The 27,184-nt window shown below is 36.7% G+C and overlaps 1 protein-coding gene across 1 annotated transcript; it reads right to left on the minus strand.

The window, feature by feature from the left end:
- Nucleotides 1-3,936: 3,936 nt before the first annotated feature.
- Nucleotides 3,937-24,526, minus strand: ppp1caa (protein phosphatase 1, catalytic subunit, alpha isozyme a). The gene is given in 8 exon segments (XM_056453604.1): nt 3,937-4,835; nt 7,666-7,800; nt 7,893-8,116; nt 11,307-11,411; nt 11,493-11,723; nt 12,229-12,282; nt 12,285-12,359; nt 24,040-24,526. Coding segments are annotated over 8 exon segments (993 nt in total). The 5' UTR covers nt 24,095-24,526; the 3' UTR covers nt 3,937-4,721.
- Nucleotides 24,527-27,184: the final 2,658 nt, after the last annotated feature.

Genomic DNA, 27,184 nt, shown 5'->3' on the forward strand with positions numbered 1-27,184 from the left:
TTGCATATTCAGATATTCCTATAATTTTAAAAAGGTCAAGGAAAACGTATACAAGCGGGTCAGTTTTCTGCTGGCAATAGAGGAGATGGTTCAGATGACACGACTAACCAGCTACTACACCCGAAAGCTAGAAGCTTGGGAGTGTTATCTTCACAGGAAGATATTCTTCATCAGCTATGGAGCTATGGCCTTGGAGAACAACCCTGGGCAGACTGCCTAAATGTTGATATAATAGAAGAAATGCTTTGCTGTGTTTTCTAAACAAGTGTATCACCCTAGAGAAGTAATTACTTTTATTCCAGAACAAAGGGAATTGCTTCCTGTATTAAAGTTTTTGAGATATACTGCAAACTTTCTTTGCAAGTGTGTACTGAAGTATATCGAAAGTATATGATAATGTATATCATTAAAGGCACACCTGTAGTCAAGGGCTTGAATACTGTATTAAAGACTGGAACATACAGACCAGCAGTATGCTTAGATTGTTTTCTAGACCTGCAAGTTTTGCTTCAAGGTCATGTGTTGCTTTATCTAATCATTTTTGACTGAACGTTATTTCAAGGCCAATATATATATATATATATATATATATATATATATATATATATATATATATATATGTGTGTGTGTGTGTGTGTGTGTGTGTGTGTGTGTGTGTGTGTAAACAAGAATCAGGTTTCATTATTTAAAAACAGCTTGTATTAGCTACTGAAACCCTACTTACATGTGGAAAATCTTTCATATAACACATTAATTGTAAGGAATTTCAAAAACAATCAGTACTAAGGCTTTTCATCAAGTCTGGACTTCTTACTTGAATTTTATTGGTGTTTTTTTCTAGTGGTATTTTGAGTTATGGTATATCATAATTGAATGAAATAAAGATAAAAATAATAAATACATTTTATTTACTTATATATTTTTATTACAATTTTTTATGTATTATTATAAATACTTTATTAATTAGGAATATATATATATATATATATATATATATATATATATATATATATATATATATATATATATACATATATATATATATGTATGTATGTATGTATGTATGTATGTATGTATGTGTGTTGGTTTGTTTTAATGTGTTTTGTGGTTAATAGTTAAATCGTCAATAAAAAGATGCAAGTATAAAAATAAAAAAACACCAGTACAAATACAGTTTTATTTTTTGTTTCCAGTAGCTGAGAAACAGGATTTTTGGATCGAAATCAAATTTCATTGAAAAAAAAAATAAATAAATTGAATTTTTTTTTTCTCCTGAAACCTCTAATTGGCTTATTTCTCACTATAGTACAGTTGAAATAATGTACTACGATACATAAGGAAAAACATCCCTGATTGCTTTTATAGAAGAAAAAAGAAAAAAACACATCTAAATATCCTGCTCTCTGTCAAGTAAAACAAAAGTACATTATGTATTATTAAACAACAACTCTACCACTAATAAAATCTTAATCTCAGTGCTGCTGTAAAGCAAATATGATGTGCACAAATCTACCAGCCTTGCTGAAGAGATCAGAGATAATCGAAAGGCCATCAACCAATAGAAATACATCAATTTTTTTTTGGATTGCTCACATACTCAATTCATTAAAAATCCTCCCTGCCCCATAAAACATATACAAGATCTATCAGAAAACAGCAGTACTATGGTTATATTGTTGTTTTTTATATGATTAGTATGAGTTTTGAAAATGACCATCAGATAGCAGATGATGAATGGCAACAATCGCTCATGTTTTGTCATCACTGTTATGTTCTGTATGAGACAAATAGTTCTGATATGCTAGAAAGCCATTCATGAGTAGGTCTATGGCCACTACGCTTGTCATTATTTCCCTAATTATTCAGTGCTAGTCACCAAGATTGACAAATGTTAAATCAACAATGAAACGCCTTAAAATGAAGACCTCAATTATGGGATGCCTTTCCTAGCAAGCATCTAAAGCAAAGGTCTCAAAGTCAATTCCTGGAGAGCCACAGATTTGCTCCAACCCTACTCAAGCACAGCTGATCTAACTAATCAATGTATTCAAGACTACTAGAGACTATTAAGCAGGTGTGAGTTGGAAGTGCTTGGAGCTAAGCTATGCAGAGCTGCGGCCCTCCAGGAATTCAGTAGTTTGAAATCACTGATCTAAAGCATATGCTGCATCCCAATTAACATACTATCCGTCCTAAATAGTATTTGAAAAATAGAATTAGTATGTCCCAAATCGTAGTTGTAAAGAGTATGCCAAAGGTTCCCGTATGGTTTTCTATTTTCAGTAAAAATTAAGTGCAGAACCGTCTATGCTCTAACCCAGTGGTGTGCAAACTTGGTTCTGGAGGTCCGGAGTCCTGGTGTTTAACTCCAACCCCAATCTGATACACCTGGGCTAGCTATTCAATTTCTTACTAGGCTTTCTAGAAATATCCCTGCAGGCGTGTTAAGGCAAGTTGGAACTAAAATCAGCAGAACACCGGCCCTCCAGGACCGAGTTCGAGCAGCCCTGCACTAATCACTGATGTTGCCCACAATACATTGCGCGTTCAAATAGAACTACAAACGCAGGTGAGGAGTGTGAATTAACTACAAACATGACGCGCGAGGCGAACCGTCAAATATAGAGTCTTTGGTAAAGATGTTTGAATGAATATCTAGCCAACTGGTCATTATTAAAATCGCGTTTTCCGTGTTGCATTTCATCTGCAACAACAATACTGAACTTCTATAAAAACGTGTTTGGACAGTACCGTCTGAAGGCTTAATTATCCAAAGACCTGAGGAGATTTCTCTGCGTGAAAGACTTGTGAAAGAAAGATTAACCTGCTGCTGCTTCTCCAATAAAGTAGGAAATTAATTATGACAGGAATGTGGATGATTGACAGGGCTCAGAACTAAATAACGAGGAAATAGTATGCCCCAAATCCTGCATGCTTCTTTTACACACTCAAAAGAATTTATTTTTCCTTCATACAAAAAGTAGTGTGCGAATTGGGACGCAGCAAGTTTACCTTAGACATACCTTTTTGTCCTTAACTAGGTCACCATACTTTATTCATGTTTTAAAAGACAGTATTTCAGCTACAAGCTTAATCAAAAAATTGCTTGAATTCAAACAACTGTGGAAATTACTACTCTTTCAAATTACAAAACTATTCATCTCAGAACATATGATGCAGGCCACTACAGTAAGAAAAAAAACAACCTGTCAGTGTGTCTTTGAGCCAGCAGAGGACACTAGTGTATTGCTTTGCAATATTCTTATTTCCTAGGAACACACTGAAGCAGAAGTAACTCACTCAGTGATACGCGCCATCTGCTGGAACCCGTGAGAAGAGTTTGTGAGGCAGGCAGAAGAACTCATAAGCGCTAATTACAGTAGCAACTCCTCTGAGATTGAAAAGGATCAAACTTAAAATCCTGCCCGAAAACTCAAAACACACAGTTTGAAATGGAGGGAGGGGAATGAAAAGGACAACAGATCTCTAGAGGAAATGGACGAGCTGAGCTGGCAAGGTCCAGGAGCTGGATGTGACGTCTGGTGTTTAAAAACCCAGATTATGGTAAATAGTAAAGAGTGAAAAGAGGGATAGACAGACCAATTAGGACAGATAAGAGTAATTAAGTTATTTAAAAAAAATAAATGGAGGAAAAAAAAGATACTGAGCTGAATGATTAGAGGAAGCAGAGAGAGAAAGAGAGGCAGCAAGCAAGCAAGCTGGAGACAGACAGAAAAAAAACAAATGGACTAGGTGCACATTCTCGGTCCTTCTCAGAAAAGATCAACTTTGGTCAACCCTGAAAGACTACATTCAGTCCTCTTCAGTCAAATGAAAGCAAACCAGAAAACAGATTCACGACTGTAAACTTACACCTGAGGAAGAGATTGGTAACTTGGGAGAGCAGGACACAGTAAGATAGATAGTACAGGAAGATTAAATAAAGTTCTCTTTATTGATAATTGTCTTTCAAAAAGACACTAAAAAAAACACACATAGTAAGCAAAGAATTTCAAAGCTTTTGTTGTGATCCATCTACAAAAAAAGTAAAAAGTTCCAACATGATTGTTTGTTTCGAATCACTGGATCTCTAAATGGAAATTATGCACCTGTGACAGTCTCTCTTTACCTCACGCTTTCTCTGCACATCCATTCTCCCTGCGTGTGTGTGTGTGTGTGTGTGCGCGCGCACGCGAGTACATGTATCACATTTCACTCAGACTGGCTCTCTAACTAATGCAGGATGTGCAAGTTCTGTGTTTAAAACCATTTAGGACAAACAGTGAGGGGGGCTTTACCCGCACCTCTCGACCCGCCCGCCCGCCCCTTTAACCCTTCTGTCTGTCTCTATCTTTCACAGAGTCTGGCTGGGCATTTGCATGGAGGCTTCATCGGACACTCCCTGACACAGAGACAGGTGGAGAGATGGGGGCGATGAGCGGTGGAGGGAAGGATGGGTGGAAAGACGAACACAAAGAGCGTAACAAACAGAACCGACGCTCACACACGCAGTCTCATATATAAACACACATTTGTAAAGATACATGAGGAACCAAAAAAAAAAAAAAGAGAGAGAGAAGGACTTCAACCCTGGGTACTGTTTCGCTTTATAGCTGTTTGGAGACGGAAAGAAAGGAGGGAGGTAGAGAAAAAGAGTGGGGTGAGAATAGGGAATATAAGGAGAGGACGTTGGGAGGGTGGTGGGGGTCATCCAGCGGGTGTTATTTCTTGGCTTTTCCACTCTTGGCTGAATTTCGCGGCGGGGTGACCGGGCGACCTGAGCCCATTCCTCCACCTCCACCGTAGTACAGCTTCTTATCGGCTGGCTTGAGGATCTGAAGAAGAAAGACAGAGGATGAGAATAAGCAACAGCGCATTTCCAAATATAGATGCGTCCGCCCACAGAGAGATAGCTTCAGTACATATAGTGAGCAATGCAGAAGATCTGCTCCAAAACTTAACCGTCATGGAATCTCACAATTGACCACTTTTATATACTCTGCTCAGCACCAGTGATATCTACCGTCAATAAAGACACTTTCATGCTGAGCTGCTTGACAACACCACATGTGAACCAACCTTTAAAGTACAATTCAAAGACTCACAACTGATTTTAATACTTATTTTTTCCCAATCAGAATTGTGGGGATGCCTGTTTGAAGCCAAATGTGTCCACACAAACAGTGCACAACAGCATATGGATAAGTTGAACGGTGAGGCAGAAGAGCAACTGTCAAACTCATAACACAATCCCACAGGGCCAAGCCTCCTTTGAAAGCTCTGTGGACATTAATCTGAGCGAGACCATAAGTAAATTATTTTGGACACACAGCAAAGGGCACTCAACTCAAAACACATTTTAAGACTGATAAAACCAAATTTGAAACAAAAGATATGTAGAATACATTTTACACCCCTCACATTTATTTCACTTTACACCCCTCAAACATTCCACATGTTAAATGGATTTATTTTTCAAGCTGAGACAACAGCAGTCTTTTGTGAGATCTTATCCTGGGTCATTACACACCACACTTTTGCCAACACATAGGTTAGAAATTCACAGCATTGACTCAAATGATTTCATTTATTAACCTAATCTTTCTTTGCTTGAAACAATTTCATTGACAAAACTTTTACCAATGTGTCTTGCTCAATATGGAGTACTTGTATGTCAACAGTTGCATAAAACCAATATTTAAAATGCACTCACTCAAAACAAGAGCAGCGTAATAGTTCTTACCTTGAATCAAATATAGTGAAGACATCTTACAAATACATTTAATACATTGGATTACACTCACCAACCACTTTATTAGGTACACCTTAATAGTACCGGGTTGGACCCCCTTTTGCCTTCAGAACTGTATTAAACATTTGTGGCATAGATTCAACAAGGTACTGCAAATATTCCTCAGAGATTTTGGTCCATTGACCTATATATTTGAGATTTGTCATGATAGCATCACGCAGTTGCTGCAGATTTGTCGGCTGCACAATCAATGATGCAAATCTCACATTCCACCACATCCCAAAGGCGCTCTATTGGATTGAGATCTGAAGACTGTGGAGGCCACTTGGGTACAGTGAACTCATTGTCATATTCCGGAATCCAGCCTGAGATGATTCACGCTTTATGACATGGTGCGTTATCCTGCTGGAAGTAGCCATCAGAAGATGGGTGCACTGTGGTCCTAAAGGGATGGACATGGTCAGCAACCATACTCATGCAGGCTGTGGCATTGACACGATGCTCATTTGGTACTAATGGGCCCAAAGTGTGCCAAGAAAATATCCCCCACACCATTAACACCAACCAGCCTAAAACGTTGATATAAGGCAGGATGAATCCATGCTTTTATGTTGTTGACGCCAAATTCTGACCCCATCATCCGCAGCAGAAATCAAGACTCAGACCAGGAAACGTTTATTCAATCTTCTATTGTCCAATTTTGGTGAGCGTGCGTGAATTGTAGCCTCAGTTTCCAGTTCTTAGCTGACAAGAGTGGCACCCAGTGTGGTCTTCTGTTGTAGCCCATCCATCTCAAGGCTGGACGTGTTGTGCGTTCAGAGATGATCTTCTGCATACCTCGGTTGTAACAAGTGGTTATTTGAAAAACTGTTGCCTTTCTATCAGCTCAAAGCAGTCTGGCCCTTCTCCTCTGCGCGCAAATGCCTTAATTGCCAGGTCAAAGAATTGCCAATCACTGGATATTTTCTCTTTTTCTGACCATTCTCTGTAAACCCTAGAGATCGTTGTGCATGAAAATCCAAGTAGATCAGCAGTTTCTGAAATATTCAGACCAGCCCATCTGGCACCAACAACCATACCACATTCAAAGTTACTTAAATCACTTTTCTTCCCCATTCTGATGCTCGTCTTGAACTGCAGAAGATAGTCTTGACCATGTCTACATGTCTAAATGCACAGAGTTGCTGCCATGTGATTGGCTGATTAGAAATTTGCGTTAACAAGCAGTTGGACAGGTGTACCTGATAAAGTGGCAGATGAGTGCATAGGGTCAGTAAAAGTTCTTAAAGTAATAAAATCTGCAATTTTCCCATTAAAAAAACACTGGAATAGAATACTACAATAAAGTGAGAAAATGAAGAGACAAATGATTTGCCTTTTGCCACAAAATAAATCACAGAAATGTTATTCATATGATTGCAAAAGTAAAATTAAGAATTATTTAAATAGCTAGGTTTTTGGCTTGCACTGAGTGTCTTCCCATGATGCTTTAAAACATCTGTAGGCAGTCTACTAGGTTTTGGAAGAAAAAAAACGTGAAGCCAAACCTTGATCTAATTCAAACTTACAGTGGAAGTGGAATGAATTTGGAATCAAATCAGTGGAATGAATTTCTTCTAATGGACACAGAAGATGATATTTTGAAGGAAGCTGAAAACCTGTAACCACTAACATCTGTAGTCTGTAGAAAACACTGTGGAAGTTAATGATTACAGGGTTTCAGCTTGTCAAAACATCTTTAGTATTCAAAAGAACAAACCAACTCAGACAGGTTTGGAACAAGTGAATGGTGAGAAAATGATGATTTACATTTCTGGGTGAACTATGCCTTTTAGACTTGTATGGTTTGTATACTTGCAGAATAACTGAAAGGTCTTGTAAAGTCAAGGAAATGAAAGCTCTTCTTCACTCACCTGGAAGGAACACATGAGTGTCTCATCCACACTCATCATGGCCCCCGCGTTATCAAACTCGCCACAGTAGTTAGGAGCGGAGAACAGGGTGACTAACTGTCTCTTTGCGAAAAACTCATAACCGTCTTCCACCACCTGCACATGAAGATAATGTCACATTTTATTTGGATTTTTCATGCTGCAACTGTTTACGCAAGCAGTCCAACCATCACAGAATGTATACGAACCTGATGCGCCCTACATATTAGGTCCATGTCATGTTTGTGAAGAAATTTGGCCACCACGTCTGCACCGAAGGTGAAGGACACGCCGCGGTCATTCTCTCCCCATCCCAGCACGTCTTTGTCTGGGTCAGCCCAAAGCAGGTCACAAAGCAGCCCCTGGTCAGGCACGTCCGTGGGCCGCATGACACGCCGCACCTGCTCCATTGACTGCAGGTCTGGAGAGAGGCCTGCAGCAAAAACAATGCTTCATGTTTCACTGTGCACTTCTTTGGTCAGGTTTAGACTACATATTATTTTTGACATACAGTTAAAGTCAGAATTATTTGCCTCCCTTTGAATTTTGTGTTTAACAGAGCAAAGAAATTCTCACAGTATGTCTGATAATATTTTATCTTCAGGAGAAAGTCTTATTTGTTTTATTTTGGCTAGAATAAAAGCAGTTTTAAATTTTTTAAATACCATTTTGGGGACAAAAGTATTAGCCCCTTTAAGCTATTTTTTTTCGATAGTCTATAGAACAAACAATAATTTGCCCAATTACCCTAACCTGCCTAACCTAATTAGCCTAGTTATGCCTTTAAATGTAACTAAGTTGTATAGAAGTGTCTTGTAAAATATCTAGTAAAATATTATGTACTGTCAAAAATGGCAAAAATAAAATAAATTTGTTGTTAGAAACGAGTTATTGAAACTATTATGTTTAGAAATGTGCTGAAAAAAAAAGTCTGTTAAACAGAAATTAAGGAAAAAAAATAAACAGGGGGGCTTATGATTCTGACTTCAACTGTATTTATGATATTCACAGTGTCAAATTACGACATTTTGACTGTTTGTTGTGTCAAAAAGCATATCAGCTTACAAACTGCTTCATTATTTTATGTAAATACTGTTACGTTTCACAAATATTAACCAAATTACATCCTTAGAAAAGTAGCTAAATAACAGGGAAAGTAATGGTACTTTTCAAAAGAAAAGTGTCAAGAGATGCTTGGATACTTTCAATATTCAATGAAATGGGTACTAAATTGAATACACTATGACAATGTTGTATATTATTCTATACTAATGTTGCTATGGGACAATGTAAGATCAAATCTAACATTTTATCGTAAATAATTATACAGTGAAACAATAAAACTTATAATTATTGTCTTTCTGCAGTGTAAACTAAAGCTTTATTTTATTTAACCGACATGTACATCTTGCTGTGGTTAAAACACTGATTCAGTGATTACATGAGATGCATTTCAGCTCTCTCGCACTGACACTGACTCGGACACTGTATGACCAGATCCGGATTCACTCATAGCAAACTGATAAGGAAATGTAATTGTAAAGTTGTTCATCAAAATATATTATGCCTTAATTTGGTACTATTGATAAAGCTATTTTCATGTCTTTGCTGACAAACGAAACGCTATTAGAACCACCAACTTCTGGAAACAAAAGTATAGCAAACCATGGGTGTAACGGATCACAGTTGCCATAACCCACAGTTCTGAACGCACTTGTCCCGCAGATTAAGAACTTGTAGTTTTTTAAACTTGTAGGTTAATCCAACATTTATAACAATTGCCGAGAGATCGCCTCCCGCATAATTCAAATCATGTGTTTGAAAGCATTTTGGTCTCCCTGTAAAATATGATGACAGAAAAAGGTGCGGTGGGACCCAAATGATTTCTTAGGTTATTGAAGTTTTCTGTCACTGTTTGTTTAGCCTGCACTAATGCATTCAGTGTAAAGCTGCACAGTTAAACATTAAAAGATCGTGATCTCAATTCAAACTCGTGCAACATGATAAACAATAATGACTCATTAATATGCATAATGATGTAATCGAATCTGCATTTGAGAGAGAGAGATTTAGTTTTGAATAACACAGAAGTACTGGGACAACAATTTGTAGTTCAAATGTTCACGGTAAAGATTAAAATCACTGTTTAAATGGAACTTGACACTGGTGAATGATGAAGCACTTGCATTGTTTAGCCAAAAGTTGCCGACTAACCACCATCAAAATTGATCCGAAAAATGGTCCGATCCATGACTCAAAAACCGCAGTGTGATCCGAACCGTGAGGTTTGTGATCCGTTACACCACTATAGCAAACAATTTCAAGGTCAATGGATAAACCTGGTGCTTGTTGCAGTTGCACAAAGTTCACCAAACATGAACAGGTTAGTGGCATGATCTGAGGCCACAATGAGTTTGATTCCATCCTCATTGTGTAAATACTAATAAAACTAATCCAGCCAACCACAGTTCAGATGGTTCAACTTCAGTAGATTTCAGCTACTATTTTTGTATATGTTGTGGGTGAGTATGTTTGAAGTCTGTTGATTAGGCTAGATGGTTTTGCCATGGTATAAGTGTTTAAGTGATAAACAGGAAGCAACACTTTTTTTTGCACTGGTTAAAAAGATGAGAATAAATGCATCCTAGGCCTGGCGAATTTGCCAAAAATTCAATCTTGATCATTTTCCATATTGAACGATAACGATATACATTTCAATACAAGTTGTTAATGCTTCCAGGTTTAAAAGAGTACCCCAACAATGATTGAAGCCACAAAAATTAGAGGGTCCATTTAGAGGCATAACATTTGACGGATAAATTTTTGCTGGCCAGAAATTCGGTACATCTCTAATATCAACACACTTTCAGATTCGCATTCATTGGTTGCGCATAACATTGCTCCATCAATATAGAGTAAAAAAAAGTTCAGAGCCTATCACTGCTGTTGAAAGATTTTATCGTGATTTGATATAATATCGTTTATCGGCCCAGCCCTAATGCATACACAAACATATATACATATACACACACACACACACATTATAAACACCCATATGGTCGTGATATGGACCAAAATAATAGATAAAGGCATGTTTTCGGATAAGTTTTTGTGTTTTCCCTTACATCACAGCGTGCATCTTATCACCAGTTTCTTAAAGATTAAAAGCCCTTTTAGTGGCATCAATAGTTTTAATGTGTTGCTTGAAGCAATAAGAATTACCTCCCCCATCTGAGGTCTTTGTCTGCGGCATCTCATTTGCTAAGCACAGCCATTATTTTCAAGATACGACTACCGATTCACAGAAAGAAAAAAAAAGAAAGAAAAATCAAATAAAATTAATTATGGTTCACTTCCAGAACAGATTACTCCCACGTCATCGACAAAGCACACAGCAGTTCACATGTAATGTACACTCAACATCTTTTTATGAGGACTCTAAGTCCCCTAGTGGTTCCCTGGATTTTTGTAAAAGTCAAGTGAACCAAACTTTATGATCTTCCAGTGATGTGGCTATAAACGGTTATATTTATACTTCTCCAGGGAAATTGCAAGAATCAATAAAGGAGTTATGGCGGACATTAAAATTGTCATGGGGACAGAAGACCTCCGGCTGCACTCACCTCCATGGCAACAGAAGATCTTCTCGTCTACAATGGCAGCCACAGGTAAACAGTTGAAACAGTCCGTGAAGGTCTTCCACAGCTTAATGTTATACCGCCGCTTACCTGAACAGATCAATATGACATGTGAATACTGAAGGGTGTCTTTTGTAGAAAATCTAATTCAGTATTTAAACTGATACTAACACTCATCATAGAAGCCATATATACGATTGATGGAGGCGCACTCGTGGTTGCCACGCAGCAGGAAGAAGTTTTCAGGATATTTGACTTTGTAGGCCAACAGGAGGCAGATTGTCTCTAGGGACTGCTTCCCTCTGTCCACATAGTCCCCCAGGAACAAGTAGTTACTCTCAGGAGGAAAGCCCCCATACTCGAACAGACGAAGAAGATCATAGTACTGACCATGAACATCACCTGCAGATTTAAAAAAACAAAAATATCAGTCTGGATATTTCCACAAATCTTTCAGACCTTAATTACCCTTATCCCATGACAAAATCTGTGGACTTTTTTGCTATTTCTGCAGAGATTATTTAAATCTGCGGTTTTATGCAGAACGATTTTGAAAGCATCTTAACTAAAAACTTACAGGAAACTAAAAAAAATATATATTTTAATATACTCTTATTTAATGTTTACAATGAAAATCCAACTAGATCCCTAGATCCACTTATTTGGTAAACAAAGCAAGTCTCTCATATAATATCTCTACTACAAAACAGAAAATATTACTTTACAAACTGTAATGTAAATAAACCATATAAACATTTTCATATGTCAATAAAATGAAGATAATTTAAAAACTGAATAATATAAAATACACCCATTAACACAAGTAATTGATTAGATTCAAGGATTGGCAAAAAAAAAATCTGCAGACTTCTGCACGCGCAGATTCCATCCCTGACCCTAAACATACCACAGATCTTGAGCGGTGCTTCCAGCTCCAGCAGGATTGGCTGGCTGAGGAAATTTCCCTCGATTTGAGACAGAGGCCACGGATTTCGCTCTCTGTCAGCTGTACGTTCTTGCCTGGCCTGGAGCCTTTAACTGGAGAAACACAAACAAAAACAGACAAAATGAGAACAGCAGGAAACAAGCCAAAACAGAAAAGCATATGCACCAGTTCTGGGAAAACCGTGTGCTTTCTAGAAGATAACTCAAGAAGCTTTCTGAAACTATGAGATGTCCAACACGGACGTCAGCGCACCCAAACAGTGTATCACATGTCTCTACTAAAAGAATGCACCCCAACCGTGCTAACCCTGGACAACAGAGTATATACAGGAATAAGAGAGTGAAATTCATTACCTTTTAAGACTCTTTCCATACATTAAGACCTTAAAAGCACTTTAGGTTTCAACCGAAAACACTGGCGAGATTTTAACTTGCAGTATATTTACTAAACATTAACATAAGAAACTAAAACATCATTCATATACTGAATAAAAATCTATTAAATCTTGCTACGGTCAGCAGGTTGGCGCCTATAGAACTGCAGAAATAATGGTGTTGTCTATAATGGTTAACTACACAGCATCCTGATATTCTCAGATTTAATTCAGGCAAACTTTAGCATACAATCATACATTGCATAATCAAAAATGATATAAAATGTTCGGGGTGTCAAAAAGAATTGTTTCTTTGGTATACTGCGATGCAGAAGTGGTCAATTCGGTATTAGATCAGTAAAAGCTCCTAACCGGCTATTATATTCTGACGTCATTAATCTCATATGCGTATGTTGCGGTAGAATACTATGGCGAGGGAGGCGAGCAAAGGAATTCAAACGCAGAAACTCTGCACAATTCACTGTGTGTGTTTGCTGGACAGTCATTTACTGACACTGAAGTGACAGCAGAAGCCCCTTCACTGCTGGAGAAAATGAAAGTAAACTCCATTTCTCAGTCACTCAGATCCGTTTGACCTGTTGGCATGATGTTTCCTCTCAGCTGCTACCATGGATCAGCTGTGATTGCTGCTGCCGTTTATCAGTGGGCAGCGCCAGAGCCAATCGTAGCCCTTTATGTTGAGCGCGTGACCAATCATATTACCAACTCACTCGAAAATGCTCAAAAAGTAGGATAAGATTTACGTTTGTTTATTTGCTTTACATGCTGATGTTGTTCTGTGTGTGTACTTGAGTTTTGTTAGATGCATTCAAAAAGATTGTTTTCTGTGAGCAGGTAAAATTAAAGACTGAAAGCATCGTCAGTGCACCGTGAAATCAAATTGAACCAAATCGATGACATGATAAATCGTAACCGAACCGTGAGACTAGTATAGGTTCACACCTCTATAAAACCTAATACCTTGCAAAATAGCATTAAAGACTTTAAACTAAGGGCCTTAAATTTCTCTACACTGATTTATCAACTTTTAATACTTTAAGATCCTGCAGACACCCTGAAGTATTAACAGAATTTAGCAGATTTGTTACAGCACTCCTCTGTGCTCGTCAAACACAAACTAGAACAACTATGCATGCGACTGTAACAAACGACAATACAGGTTAAGATCTTTATATTGAAGGACGGCAGATGACGTGCCTTTGAACTTCAGACAGAATTAAGTCAAATATTCATGACAAAACAACCAAACATGGGTCAACAGATCTTGCGCTCTTGAACTCCCTTAAAAAAAGAGAGAGAGAGCGAGAGAGAGACCCAAAGAGATTTGCTGCTGTGCTGTGACAGAAGGTTTGCAGGGTCTAAACAGACTGTCATCTCACACAACGCAGACCTGCGGTATTATTCAAACATGCCCTTTTAGACTGGCTGCATGACACGCTGTTCAGGGGGCTTAGCTGGCAGCGGCAGATGAAAGAAAGACCGTATGATGTATCTGGAGAGGAGAAATATTGGACAGGCCAGAGCTGAAGCTGACGTCTGCGAGGCCACAGTGGCCATACATCACAAGTGCTGCATCCATGCATGAGATGTTCAGAACGGCAAGATTAAAAAACCCCAGAGACAGCCCTGCAGTTGTATTCAAGCAGTTGCTGGGTTTTAAATATACATTTCACATGGTTGGCTTGAGGCAGGAAATATAGTACAGAGCGTATCCCGGTGACTCACATAATCGGGCGGTTATGCAAGGATTTCAGAGATGGCTTATTTGTGCAGTCGCAAAATCGATTCAACCGGCCTACACCTCTAAATAAATGTTTAAAGCATGCAGTTTCACACGGATTAACCAAGGACACAAATAGTCAGCGCTGAAAAAAAAATTGTGACATCACAATGCCAGCTTCATGCTAAGCAAACAATGTTTACCGCCAAAACAATTTTACGGTGCATGACAAAGGGCTGGGAAAGAGAGCATGCTTTTCTGCATCCACCCATCCCTTTCAATTTAAAGCAGCAGAACGGAAGATGTCTCATTCATCATGACAGTCTAAAGAGAAACAGCTGGCTGACTGAATCTTCACCCACACAACAAACATATTTGTGCAGCTGTTTAAAGAGACCCACAAGACGGCCGGTCACAGTGCAAAAAGCCAAATATCTGTACGCAATAATGCTGGTCACATTTCCTTTGAATTTGATGCCTGCAATTTCACAATTTTCAATATCAATTTATTATACGTAATCACATATTATTGAACATTTGCAATTCAAAAACTAATTGCTACACAATTTATCGCTTTAGCATCAATACCGCAATGTGTACGTCCACAAGTCACATGACAAGATATGCAATGTTGAGTTGGGATTATAGATGAGCAGGAACCACAAGTTAAAACTCATGAAATTGGTGGAGTCCCAGCAGATTTAAGTATAACAGAGTGAGATAGAGTGTTTTTAAGGCCTGTGACTATGTGAGCATTTTAATTAGCAATGCACTGATCCCGATACTTGGACTGGATATTGATTTGACACAGCATATTTTTGCTGGATCGGGTATCGGACAGCTGGTACCAATCCAAATCCAAGCTTGCGCATGCGCTATATTCAGTGTAATTTATAAGCCAACAAAAGCCATAAAGGGAGCCTATTATTAACAGAGCAGTTTGTGTTTTGGCGCTGAAGCATATTAGAGGACTTTGTTTTGAAGCTCTTTACCTCAAATCTTCTTGTTTATTTTGTAGATAACTGACCACCGAAATTAAGATACAAATTATACCAAATTAAATTTGTTCCAAAAAGATACTTTTTCAGACAAAAATAGATGAACAATGAACAACTGTGTGGGTGGATTATTTGCTTTGCTCCATGGAAAATAAAGATTTCATTCATGCTCCACTGCAATTGTTGTATCACAAACCTCTCATATGTTTGCTACATGTTTAATATAAGGCATTATTTTAAAGATTAGGTCTTGAGCATCTGATTTTTTCTCTGTGATGTGCTTTCATTTTCTCCATCTCACCGACGGCGAGATTTGGCGAGGGAGTGTTTAAGTTAAACTGGCCTCAAACAGTTTAGTCTGCATCAAACCTGGAGGAAAATATCAGGCTTTGCTACAAGGCTGGTTGTTTTACCAACAATTAGGGTCAATAGTGGTAGACTATTACAGATTAAATTTTTTTTTTTTTTTTAAATCTTAGTATTAAAAAAAGGAAACATAAGCTGGACCATAACAGATCACATCCATGTCATAACGAATGCTCAAATAATGTAGCATGCATCATGTTTTTAGTTAGATTTTTACTTATGTTTCATAAGTAGGCCTATGGGTAGGGCCAGACGGAATCTGCAGCTGTTTTTTGCTATTTCTGCAGAGAAGTTTGGTTAAAATCTGTGGATTTCTGCGGAATTATTTTGGGATATTATTAATTATGATTAAATAGTTTTTTTTTTACTTTTATTTAATGATTAAATTGCAAATACAATTAGATCCACTTTATTTGGTAAATAAAGCAAGTCTCTCATATATCTACTAAAAGACAGAAAATATTACTGTACAAACTGCATTGTACATAAATCAGATGAACATTTTCATATTAGTCAATAATATTACTGTAATTAATTTAAAAACTGAACAAATATAGATTTACACACATTTACTCAATAAATAAACAGAATTAAAGATGGGCTAAAAATCTGCGTGCGCAGATTCTGTGTGGGCGTACCTATGGGTCTGTTATTTTTACTAAAGATATGTTATTTGAGTTTAATCACAAGAACTATAGAAACTGGATTATGTTTTTTTTTTTATTGGCACAGTATTAGGATCAGATCTGTATCGGTAGATACTCAGAATTTGTGTCAGGATCAGATCCAAATAATGGTATCGGTGCATCCTTAATTTTAACTGAGTTTAAAAGCATTTTAATAGCGCATAAAAGTAGTTTAATAAAGATTAACATTATTGCACTATTTGTATAATGAAGACTATGCAATGTTATTTTACATTTTATTACTCAATTTCTGTACCCGAATACTGTTAGACTCTTCCCAGAAAACCATAATGGAAAAAGCAGTGGTTATTTACTGTAATGTTTGCTCCATTGGGTTTATGACTGTAGTTTAATAAAGATATTTATGTTTCACTCCAATACAAAATCATCCCAATAAATCTAAATAAATGACTTTGCGATATTGCGATATGAAGACAAATTCACTAGTAGTCTTGAATAGCTCTACTTGCAAACCAAAAAAAATATTGCCATGTCAATTTTTTCCAATACCTACTGAGAACACAATTAAAACCACTTCACTTCTCATATGTTTTAGAGCTGCCCAAAATTATCATTGTACTGAGAAAATATATTTTTAACATTCTCAAAAAAACCAAAAGATCCCCGTATCGCAGTTCTAGGCATTACTGTTTTGCAGAGAACAGTACAAAACAAAAATGTTCCATTTGTCTGTCTACTAGCACGGAAGTTAATATAACTAAACCGGAAACAGAAAGCTGCTCCTGCATATATACATCTAATGAGGGATGTAATGAAACATTTGGAACTAGAGAAAATCTGATTCTGGCAACACGTTTTATAAAATCTGGCAAAAAACTAATTCTGCAAGAAAGTTACATTGAAGAGGATTAGATTAAAATAGAAGGTGAGTATTTTGTTGTTTATTTATGCATTTATTTTACTTATTACCGTTTACTTTTTGTATTTTTTTATTATTATTGTTTTAATCTATTATCACTTCTGTAGGTATTGTTTGTATATTGCATGTTTTATTGTCAATTGTTGTGTAAATGCTAGTTGGTCCAAATTTGTAAGTCGTGTTTGAATGTCTAAAACAATAAAGTAAAAAAAATAAAAAAATTAGAGTAATAAATAGTCTGATGAGGTTATTTGCATTTCAGCTCTGTATTTATCTTGCCTCAGGTTTATTGTTTGTACATTGTATGGTTTACTGCCCTGTCACGAACAGTTTATGTTTGCATTGAAGTTACCTGGGAAGCAACAATTCAATTTCTCTGTTCCACAACAAAAGAAAGTGAACTGAATAACCTGAATTGGACTTCCCTTAAATGCAAATCACTTGTTCCACAATACGGAACCAATAACTAATGCAAAATACCCACGTTTAAATTTAATAGGTGACTTTTAAAGGTTATTGGCTTCCTTGATTTCATCCATCGTTGCATAATGACAACTTCTATGGATGTATTCATGGTGTGCATCTGCAATGTTCACACTGCAGGACACGCAACGTCAAGTTCGGATTACACTTCAGACACAATTCAGAGTTTAAACATAATGGTGTGAAAGTTTAATCATTTGCATGTGCTTTTAAGGCCTGTGACTGTATGAGCTTTTTAAGTGAGCTTAAAACATGCAAACACAAAATTATAATGTTTGTTAACTTTAATAGAGATTCAATTTAATTAATTTAATTTCTGTACCCAAATACTGTTAGATTCACAGAAGACGATAAAATAGGGCTGTATAATTTATTGGAAGAATCTGATACTGCGACTAGGGCTGTGCAATTTGGGGAAAATATCTAATTGTGTTTTTTTTGCTGACATATTGCGATTGCAATTTGATTTGCAATTTAATTTTGTAGTCAAGCTTCAGCTCTCCACGACAGCTCTTAAAAATTGCCTGTTTTTGTTCGATGAGTTTGAAACCAAAATATTCCCAAATTACCAATGCTGTTTTTCTTCACTATTAATTCGTCTATTATTGCTTCTGAAGAAACAGATGCCATTATCCCACTTGTTCGCACTTTCCTGTTTGTTTTCTTTTTTTATTGTGGGCATTCCACATAGTTTGGTTGCGCAATTTTGATTGGGCAGAACGAAAGTGTGTTCACTCAATTGGCTAGTAAGACTGTCACACAAAGATGGGCATGGGCCGGTATAAGATTCTGACTGTATGATACCCTTGGATAAAAATATCACGGTTTCACGGTATTGTGATTAATGCTCCAAAAATAGTTATTTTTAGGTTGCTTTCACATAGTTTTGCCGTGGATTTGAACGCGATTGCTGGATTCACATATGCAAAACAAACCGCCCTAACTGGGGAAACGTGCCAGGTTCGGAAACAAAAATCTAGGTGTGAAAGCACCCTTAAATGTCTGTAAAAAAAAAATTATAATAATAACAACTTAATACATATTTGTATAAATGGCAGCCTCTTGCGATTAACTAATTGCAATGTTTCAAATTGCAATTTGATTAATCACACAGCCCTAATTGCGATAATTTGTTTTTTCTGCATTAAATATTGCAATATGATTGCAGTTTCAAAAAAATAGTTTGAATAGCTCTATTTGACACGTTTCTGTGGAGTCTAAAAGTTTTCAGGTAGATAAATTGAATAATCACAATGCCAAAAAAAATGCTTTTCTTACTTGGTGTTATTTTTTTTTTGTCTTGTTTCTAGTCCAAATATTAAAAGACCAAGTAGAAATATTGTTTGGTCTTCACCGTCTGAAGAGATAAGTGAAAATTTAGAGGTTTTTGTTGCATAAATCAAACAAATACTGTGATTAATTACAATTCTGTGGCTAATGGTCCACTATAATTCAGACTGGACATTTTAGTATTAGTGCATTTATCTATGCTTGTGCTTCGTTTATTATATATGTTTACAGATTCACTCCACTACAAAACTACTTTAAATTAAGGAATTCTTTCAAAATAGAGCTATTTAAGCCATCTGGTGAAACTGTATTCATATCACAACTTCAGAAAAGCTAGTTTAAATTAGAATTTACTTGGAAAAATATATCAATGAAACACAAGTAGCAGTATTACAGTCCACTAATAAAATGTTTAAGATTTTACCATACAATTAAGAATCAATGGTGTGGTCTAATAGTTAGGTGTGGAGGGTCACTAAAAAGGTGGCCTTTAAAAAAGCAAATGAGTGATCTGAGGGCCTGGAGAGTGACCGGAAGTCCATCGGCTCAGAGAGTGAAAAGTGGGTATAAATAGGATCCAGCCACTCGTCACTTTAAACCCAGATTAAGGCCGGCTAATGCCCTAACAGCACTTGCTCTAAAGTTAGTCACGGGGCCAATAAGCTTCACAGAGCTTAGACCCAACACAACGCTGGGGGGTGGACCTATATGTCAAACAAGCAAATAAACCACAAATATAACCAGTAGGTGTGCCAAGTTAGGTGTGGCAGAGAACTGTTCAACTGCCTACAAATCTAGAGGTGTACTTGGTTGATTAACAATCAGTTCAATTATATTTTTAACGCACTTAAAAAAAAAGTTGTACAAATGTGCCAACAATATGTTTAAGATACAAATAAATAAAATACAAAATGTTAACATATAATTCTGTGCTAAAGGCTAAATTAAGAAAGCGGGTTTTAAGAAGAGATTTAAAAACAGTAACAGAACTCCTCGGGTGGTTCACATGAAACACTCAAACTCACAGGCATGTTAAGTTCCTTAAATATCAGTGCAGAGAACAACAGAAGTAATCAATCAACTGTCTACGCGCGTTTGCCATCTCGTGCACTGGGGAAACAAATTCCTATCAACAGTCCGACATTTAATCAGTTTGGCACGCAGACAGTCATCACACGGACATGCATGCGTTTTCAGGTGATACCCTCTACACTTAATCCAATGAAGGCAATGAGATAGAGGGACAACCTGAGGAGAAGAAAACAACTTGTTTATGTGACACCTCAACAGAAATCACAAACACAAGTAGATGATGGTCAAACAAATGAACCAGCAAAACCTAACCAAAAAAAGCCGACTGTGTGCAAAAGTTTCCTTCAGGTCACCTGTAATCAGTACAATTGATTTTCAGTTGTTTGGCCATGAGGCTTTGGGCACAACAGCGCTGCGGTACAGAACAGCATGAACCAAAAGGGTCTCAACTTAAAAGTTAAAAGCTGGAATTTCTGAGCATTCTACACTGAAGTGTTGGGATCTGGATTTAAATAAAAAAAAAGGGTACTGCCTGTGAAAAGAGGCACCGCTGGGTTCATTAAAAATGGGGATTAAGTTATGTAATATAGTAATTATTTTCAAACAACAAGCACAGTAACCCAAGTACACAAAGAACTTAAATAGGAAGCTCTATGTACATTTTCCTGAAACAGTTTTTAATTGAAAACTCTGACTATATTTTGGCCATTCATTTGCATGACAGCACCATGTGTGCTTGACATGGGCCGGGATAAGATCCTGATGATAACCTTGGAGACAAATTTCACGGTTTCATGGTATCGTGATTACTGCTCTTAAATAAGTTGTTTTAAATGTCTCGGTTAAATTAATTAAAAAAAAAAAAAAACATTCTGCTTTGACCAGTACATTTTACTCTAAGAATCATTTAAAATATTTTGGAACAGTATGTCCTAAAACAAGTCAGGCTAAATAATTAAAATGAATCATTGACTTCGGTCTTCATTAGTTACAATTTAAAACAGCATCTTTGAATATCTCTTCTACTGGAGATACTGTTGTCCTAAAAAAAATATAATTATATATATTGAAACTGACACTGTTGCTATTATAAGATCCCCCGGTATACCATATTACTGTATTACCACCCAAGCATAATAATTTTATTATATATATATATATATATATATATATATATATATATATATATATATATATAAGTCTTGGGTGGTAATATAGTAATATGGTACACCGCGGGATCTTAAAATAGCAACGGTGTCAGTTTCAATACCGTTATACTATCATAAAAATCATTGCATTTATATAGGAGACAAGTAATAAATATTAAATATTATTTATTTAATGCCTAAAAATGTGTATGCGTGATTGTCATTACGGGACAGTGTGGCGGAGAGAGAGAGTTTAGGTAAAATGTCGAGTCGCGCACCAACTGACCTGGTCTCGAAAAAGAACACAACCTCTGCAGTTTGTGTGTAAGAGGGAGCGTCCCACAGATCTCTAATATGAACAAGATTAACAGGTGACCACGAACCTAAGGTCTCATATACGGTATTCAGTTTCTGAATGGTTTAGGCACAAGCCAACAGTTTGGTGACGTTGTCTGAGCCTTACAACATAATTTTTTATTATGCACGGTAATACCGGAAACCTTCACTTTTCCAAACCTCGGTACACCTTGAAAACAGTTATCGTCCTATGCCTAATGTGCGCATACATTTTACATGTTCAGTCTAGAAGCAAGGCTGAGAACTTGACCACCAAAACATCGCTGGACTCGAGGACTGTGAAGACAAAAAAAAAAAAAACCCATGGCAACTTCTGGTCTGGCATGCATAAATAAGCATTTTGATCGCCGTCATTGATCTGTATGAACAGGGATCATTTTTGCAGTGATATTGTCTGTATGCAACTTTTGCAATAGGACTTCTCATTTTTAGTACATCGTGTCATGTATAAATATACTCAAAAAATACAATTGTGAGTCGAGTGCAACTTCCTTGCAAAGACTGACAATGCCAATATTTTTTGCTCAAAATGAGCAACAACCTAGACCTGAAATACCAGAAATCTTCTAAATATTCTCAACACCTCAAAGTAAACTGGTTTCAAATCTCAAATAATATTTATGTGTAATATTATCCTAAGGTTGTTCAGGACTTCTGATAAAGACATCAAGCTCTGAGGGAAAAAAAAAGAGCAGCAGATTACATAAGGTGATCTAAATACAACCATTTATGCTTGTTTGTTTGTTTATATTCTTTTTTTCTACAATTTGCAGAGAAAATGAGGTTAACACAGCCTGCCAACAGGACCCAGTGCCGCCAAAAGGTAAAAGGTCTGGGGTATGTGGAAATCTGTTTTCTTTTGATGTCTGTGTGCCTTTTTACACGTTTCCTTCCCCTCTCTTGCATAAAAATATAGGGGAGAAAAAGAAAAACGTCAATAGATTTTGCAAAGTTAGACCATTTGTAATTTTGAGCCTTTACTACACTTGACCTGGACAAAAAAAAAAAGTTAACATGAACTGAAAGCATAATCAAGCCAAAAAAATGTTTTACACCAATACACACAGGAGAGCATTTATAGATTTTAAGAATGATAAATTCTGCTGAAACTATAAAGGTTTCAGGGTGCCTACCTATGACCTTTCGCACTACTCCCTTTGCTACGGAAATGGCAGAAAACACGGTACATAGTTTGCAAAAAAAAAAAAGGCCTGAAGCATTACTATTACGCAACACGCATGCTTGATGTGATTCAGATATTTGATAAACTGCTTGCTTAGGTTTATTAAGCCCATCTGTGCTGTGTTTTGTAATGTTTACCCTCAGTAAGCATCGGCAAAGCATAAAGTACAATAGACATTCCTAATGCCACCAAAGAGAGACTCGAAAATCTCTTCCCAATGTCTTAAGGCCGCTATAATAATGAGGAGGATGTAGCATTAATTCTTGATCAAAACAAATATTTTAACTCAACAGAAATAATTGCAAAACAAGAAAAAAAAAAATCTCAACAATGCGTTGAGTTGTCTTCCAAATGGATGAAACTCTGTGGCACCATCTAATATGATATGACTCCCTAAATCAGACAGGATCAAGCTGGTCTACAATACTATGCAATTAAATCTTAGCAATCAAGTCCTTAAACTATATAAATAAAGCAATAAAACTAAACCCAGCAATCATCTTTTGTCACAGAACAACATGGACTCTCAGGAAATCCTGTATTTGGGGAGGTAACGCATTTAGGCTATAAATTAATAAATCTCTGTTTTTACATACGTTTTTTTTTTTCGTTGAACAAAAAGTTCAAATTCAGACTCTTTTCAGCAACAATGAAAAAAATAAAGTCACGTTTTCCGCGACTTGTGCCATGTTGTGAAGGCCTCTATTGTGGAGATCATCTAGTTAGTGCTGCACTCCACTAACTACATCCTCATTAGTTGGGAGTAATCCTATTGCTGCAGGTTTTAATTAGACACAGGACTTCCTCTGCTGTAATGGACAGTAACCAAAAAAGTAAATGTAACGTTAAGCTGGACATAAAGAAATGAAACCCCTGGAGAACACCAATGAATGAAATACTGGCCCCTTTTCCGCTAACAGGCTTAAAATGAAGAGTATGTGGGGGAAACATTTGATCGTAATTTATAGCATTTCTATATAATAACTGAAATGTGACTCTGGCTGTAAACTCGCGGTCAAAAATCTATCAAAATAGCCTAAAATGGTTGGCTAGCAACTGCTAATTAGCCCCACTTCCCCGGCTTTTTTCCAGGATACAAATATGATTTAGACGCAAGACAAAACATTACTTGCATGCACACAAACTCATATGCACAAATTCCGTGTGTTGTTGGCTATGTGCGTTTATCTACAGAATAACGAAACAATGTTAGAGAGATGTGAAGAAATTCTCACCTTCCAGGAGACGCTGTATTATGGAGTCAATGTTTAATTTGTCCGGCTCCGCCATTTTAGTGGATTTTTGTCGGGTTTATTCAAACAGATCGTGTGTGCCGTTTTCTGTTATCTGGGTGATCGGTCAAAATATAAGGCCCCGATCCGAGTAAGCAACGCGTATAAAAGATATCGTTACGGAAATGTGGTTTTACTGGCTATATTTCCTTTGTCATTTGGTTGATCGCTAGCTGCTAACGCCGTTAGCCTGATGGTGCTAGCAATTGCCTACCCGTATTTAAACACCAGGAAACGGTTAATGTGGTACAAAAACGCCCAGATAGACCTCTTCACGCCTTCCTTAGATTTTCCTTATGTCCCGTTAGTATTTAAAATACTCGAACGGTCCCTATTTTCGGTGTCCTCTCAGCCCCTTTTCTCTTTTCGTCTACGGAACTTTAAAAAAGACCGTGTTGTTGAAGAGCGAAATCAACGGAGGTTGATAGGGCCCGCCCCCTCTTCTAAATACACGAACATGATTGGCTTACATCTAACATTTGAACCGAAGGTGTGGTCGTTCATTGGCTAATGTTCACACACATCTCATTTCCAGAGCTCCGCCCCGAGTTGTAAAGCAATGACGTCAATGGGGTGAAAAAAGAAAGAGCGGGTGAGGGGATGTTCGCGTACTATGAAATTGCTGGCGCTTATAATGTACTTTAGGATTTTGGACTATACAATTACGATAAATAATAGCTCACTAGCACATTATGTAATATGTATGCGCTCACATTATCCATATTAACTGGTTAATAGCAGTTTTGTTTATATTTTTATACGGGATTTTATTTTCTAACACACCAGCGCCCTCTAGACGGAACACCGAGACACCATTTTTCTAGAAAGAGTTTGCAAATTGCACGGATTATTTCACTTTACAAACACACACACAAGCGCAAGATTAACAGAAGGTTAAACAAACCGAACAAAAACTTATCCGTTTCAGACTGGGAATGTGATTAAATGAGCCAATATGTATTTTTAGAGACTATATTTGCTGACACAACAGTTTAAACCAGCATGTACTGATTTGTTGATCTTAGCTTTTCTGGTTGTAGTGTGCAGTATGGCACTTTTTAGCTGACTAGCTTATACTTACCAAGAATAGCAAAACAGGTAAGGGTTGTTTTTGTTGTTTCTTTTTTCAACAGGTACAAAATTGGTATCTTTTCTTGAAATAATTATCAAACCCATATATTTAACTTTCCACGAACAGACCTGCAAGATGAGATCATCAGGTTACTTCATTAAAGGTTAGCATGGCCAGACATAATTAAAACTCTTGGTTTGAGCTGATATTTGTTTATTGATTTTACAGTAATTGTTTTTTGGGGAGGCGCTTCCCATTCAACCTGGCAAAAGCCTCCCAGGTCATGCAAAGTCTTCGTTATCTTGCATGATCCGTATAGCTGAATATTCCCCAGTACAGCTTGATGTAATTAAGTTCAGGAGACTGTGTTGGCCACTCCAGAAACTTTATCTTTTTCTGGTGTAACTAGAGATTCATCTTGTGCACATAGAGCCATATTCAAGATGGAAAATCCAAGAGCTTGTTATACACAGCTTTTGTCCAGAAAAAAAATGCAAATTGTCTGCCAGTTTTGTTTAGTTTTCTGGAGGGTCAGGCCTTTCATTAGTGAGATATAGTTTGCTCTGATCTATCTTAAATAATACTATTAATTTTTAAAATAACAAATAATATAAATACATGGGAAAATATTGATTCAGTTAGCGGTTTGAAACCGGCAGATCTTAAACACAGATAGTCACTGTAAAAAGGGATTTTTGTCTACAAATAGCCTAAAAGTAATGTCCTAAAAGTATATCCATGGTTTGTATTGAATAAGACACCTACTTTACGCTGGCACATGGAAGTTAAACAGTAAAATAAGTGCAATCTTTTTTTGGTCATGCATTTATTGGTGCAGGACTGCAAACTTTTCAAGTTGATTAATTAAAAAAATAGAGGGTCTCTGAGAATCTCATTGTTCAAATAATCAAAGGTTTCTGTAGGTCAGCATACATGCCTCAAAACCTCTGAAAACATGAATAAGCTTGATTAAAAATGAGATGTAATCGAATTAAATATGAGTGTTTTACTGAAGCATGCATATATCTTACACAAACCAACATTGCCAAAACAAATATTAGACCCTCCGTTAGTCAATATATATATTTCGCACAACAGGTGCAACAAGTTATCATTATTCTCCTCACAGCTCATCCATTAAAAATTAAAAGACAGCTTATTATAATTAGTAAATAATTTACAGTGCACCATGAATACCCCTGCAATATCACAAATCTGTCGAATATTACCATACTGTAGGAAATACAATATAGCTTGTAGCTTGGTAATGTGTTCAATGTACTGGTCTGTTCCAGTAAAGAAGGAGCTGAGTCCAAAGATTTACCAGTCAATCTCTTACCTGTACATTGTAAAAATAAGTCTCTGATTTTAAAAGTAAGTTTGCTAAATATATAATGTGAATAACCATAAATGAACTTTCCCAGAATTTCCCGCATGACACTTTTGTTGCAGTTAAATTCTCACAAATGTCTTGACATATAAAAATGAAGCATAAAGCCAAAATTTTCAATATGTATATAGATTATTAGTAGCAAAACCTTATTAGCTGAAGTGATTACAGTTCTTCTGAATGGAAGTTCATCAAATTGGAAGCGGAGCCCTTCATTTGAAATGCACTAGTCATGTGGCATGTGGGATAGTTTTAACTCCAGTTTACATTCAAAGGAATAGTCAGATATATGGTAAAAAGGCTTTTCTTGTGAATTTCTATCTGGCAGCTCAACCATAGAGCACATTTTTGTTTAAGTATCCTCGTATTGAGCTCATTGAAACTTTTTTTTCCATTTTCAGCTTACCTGTGGGATTTCCTTTGTCTCTTGAACAATTCGTTTGGAATTTGTGGCTGAATTCTTTCATGGTCTAGTTGATCTTGGCTTGGTATCAAGAGACTTGTGAAATTTTTTCCCTTTTCATAAATGATAATAGTCATGATTGGCATTTTCAAAGCTTTGTTAATCTTTTTATACCCTTTTTACATATTTTAACATTTCCAGTAACTTGTTATGCCAGTCTTTT

This window comes from Danio aesculapii, chromosome 3 (genome assembly GCF_903798145.1).
Source record: "Danio aesculapii chromosome 3, fDanAes4.1, whole genome shotgun sequence".
Classification (NCBI taxonomy): domain Eukaryota; kingdom Metazoa; phylum Chordata; class Actinopteri; order Cypriniformes; family Danionidae; genus Danio; species Danio aesculapii.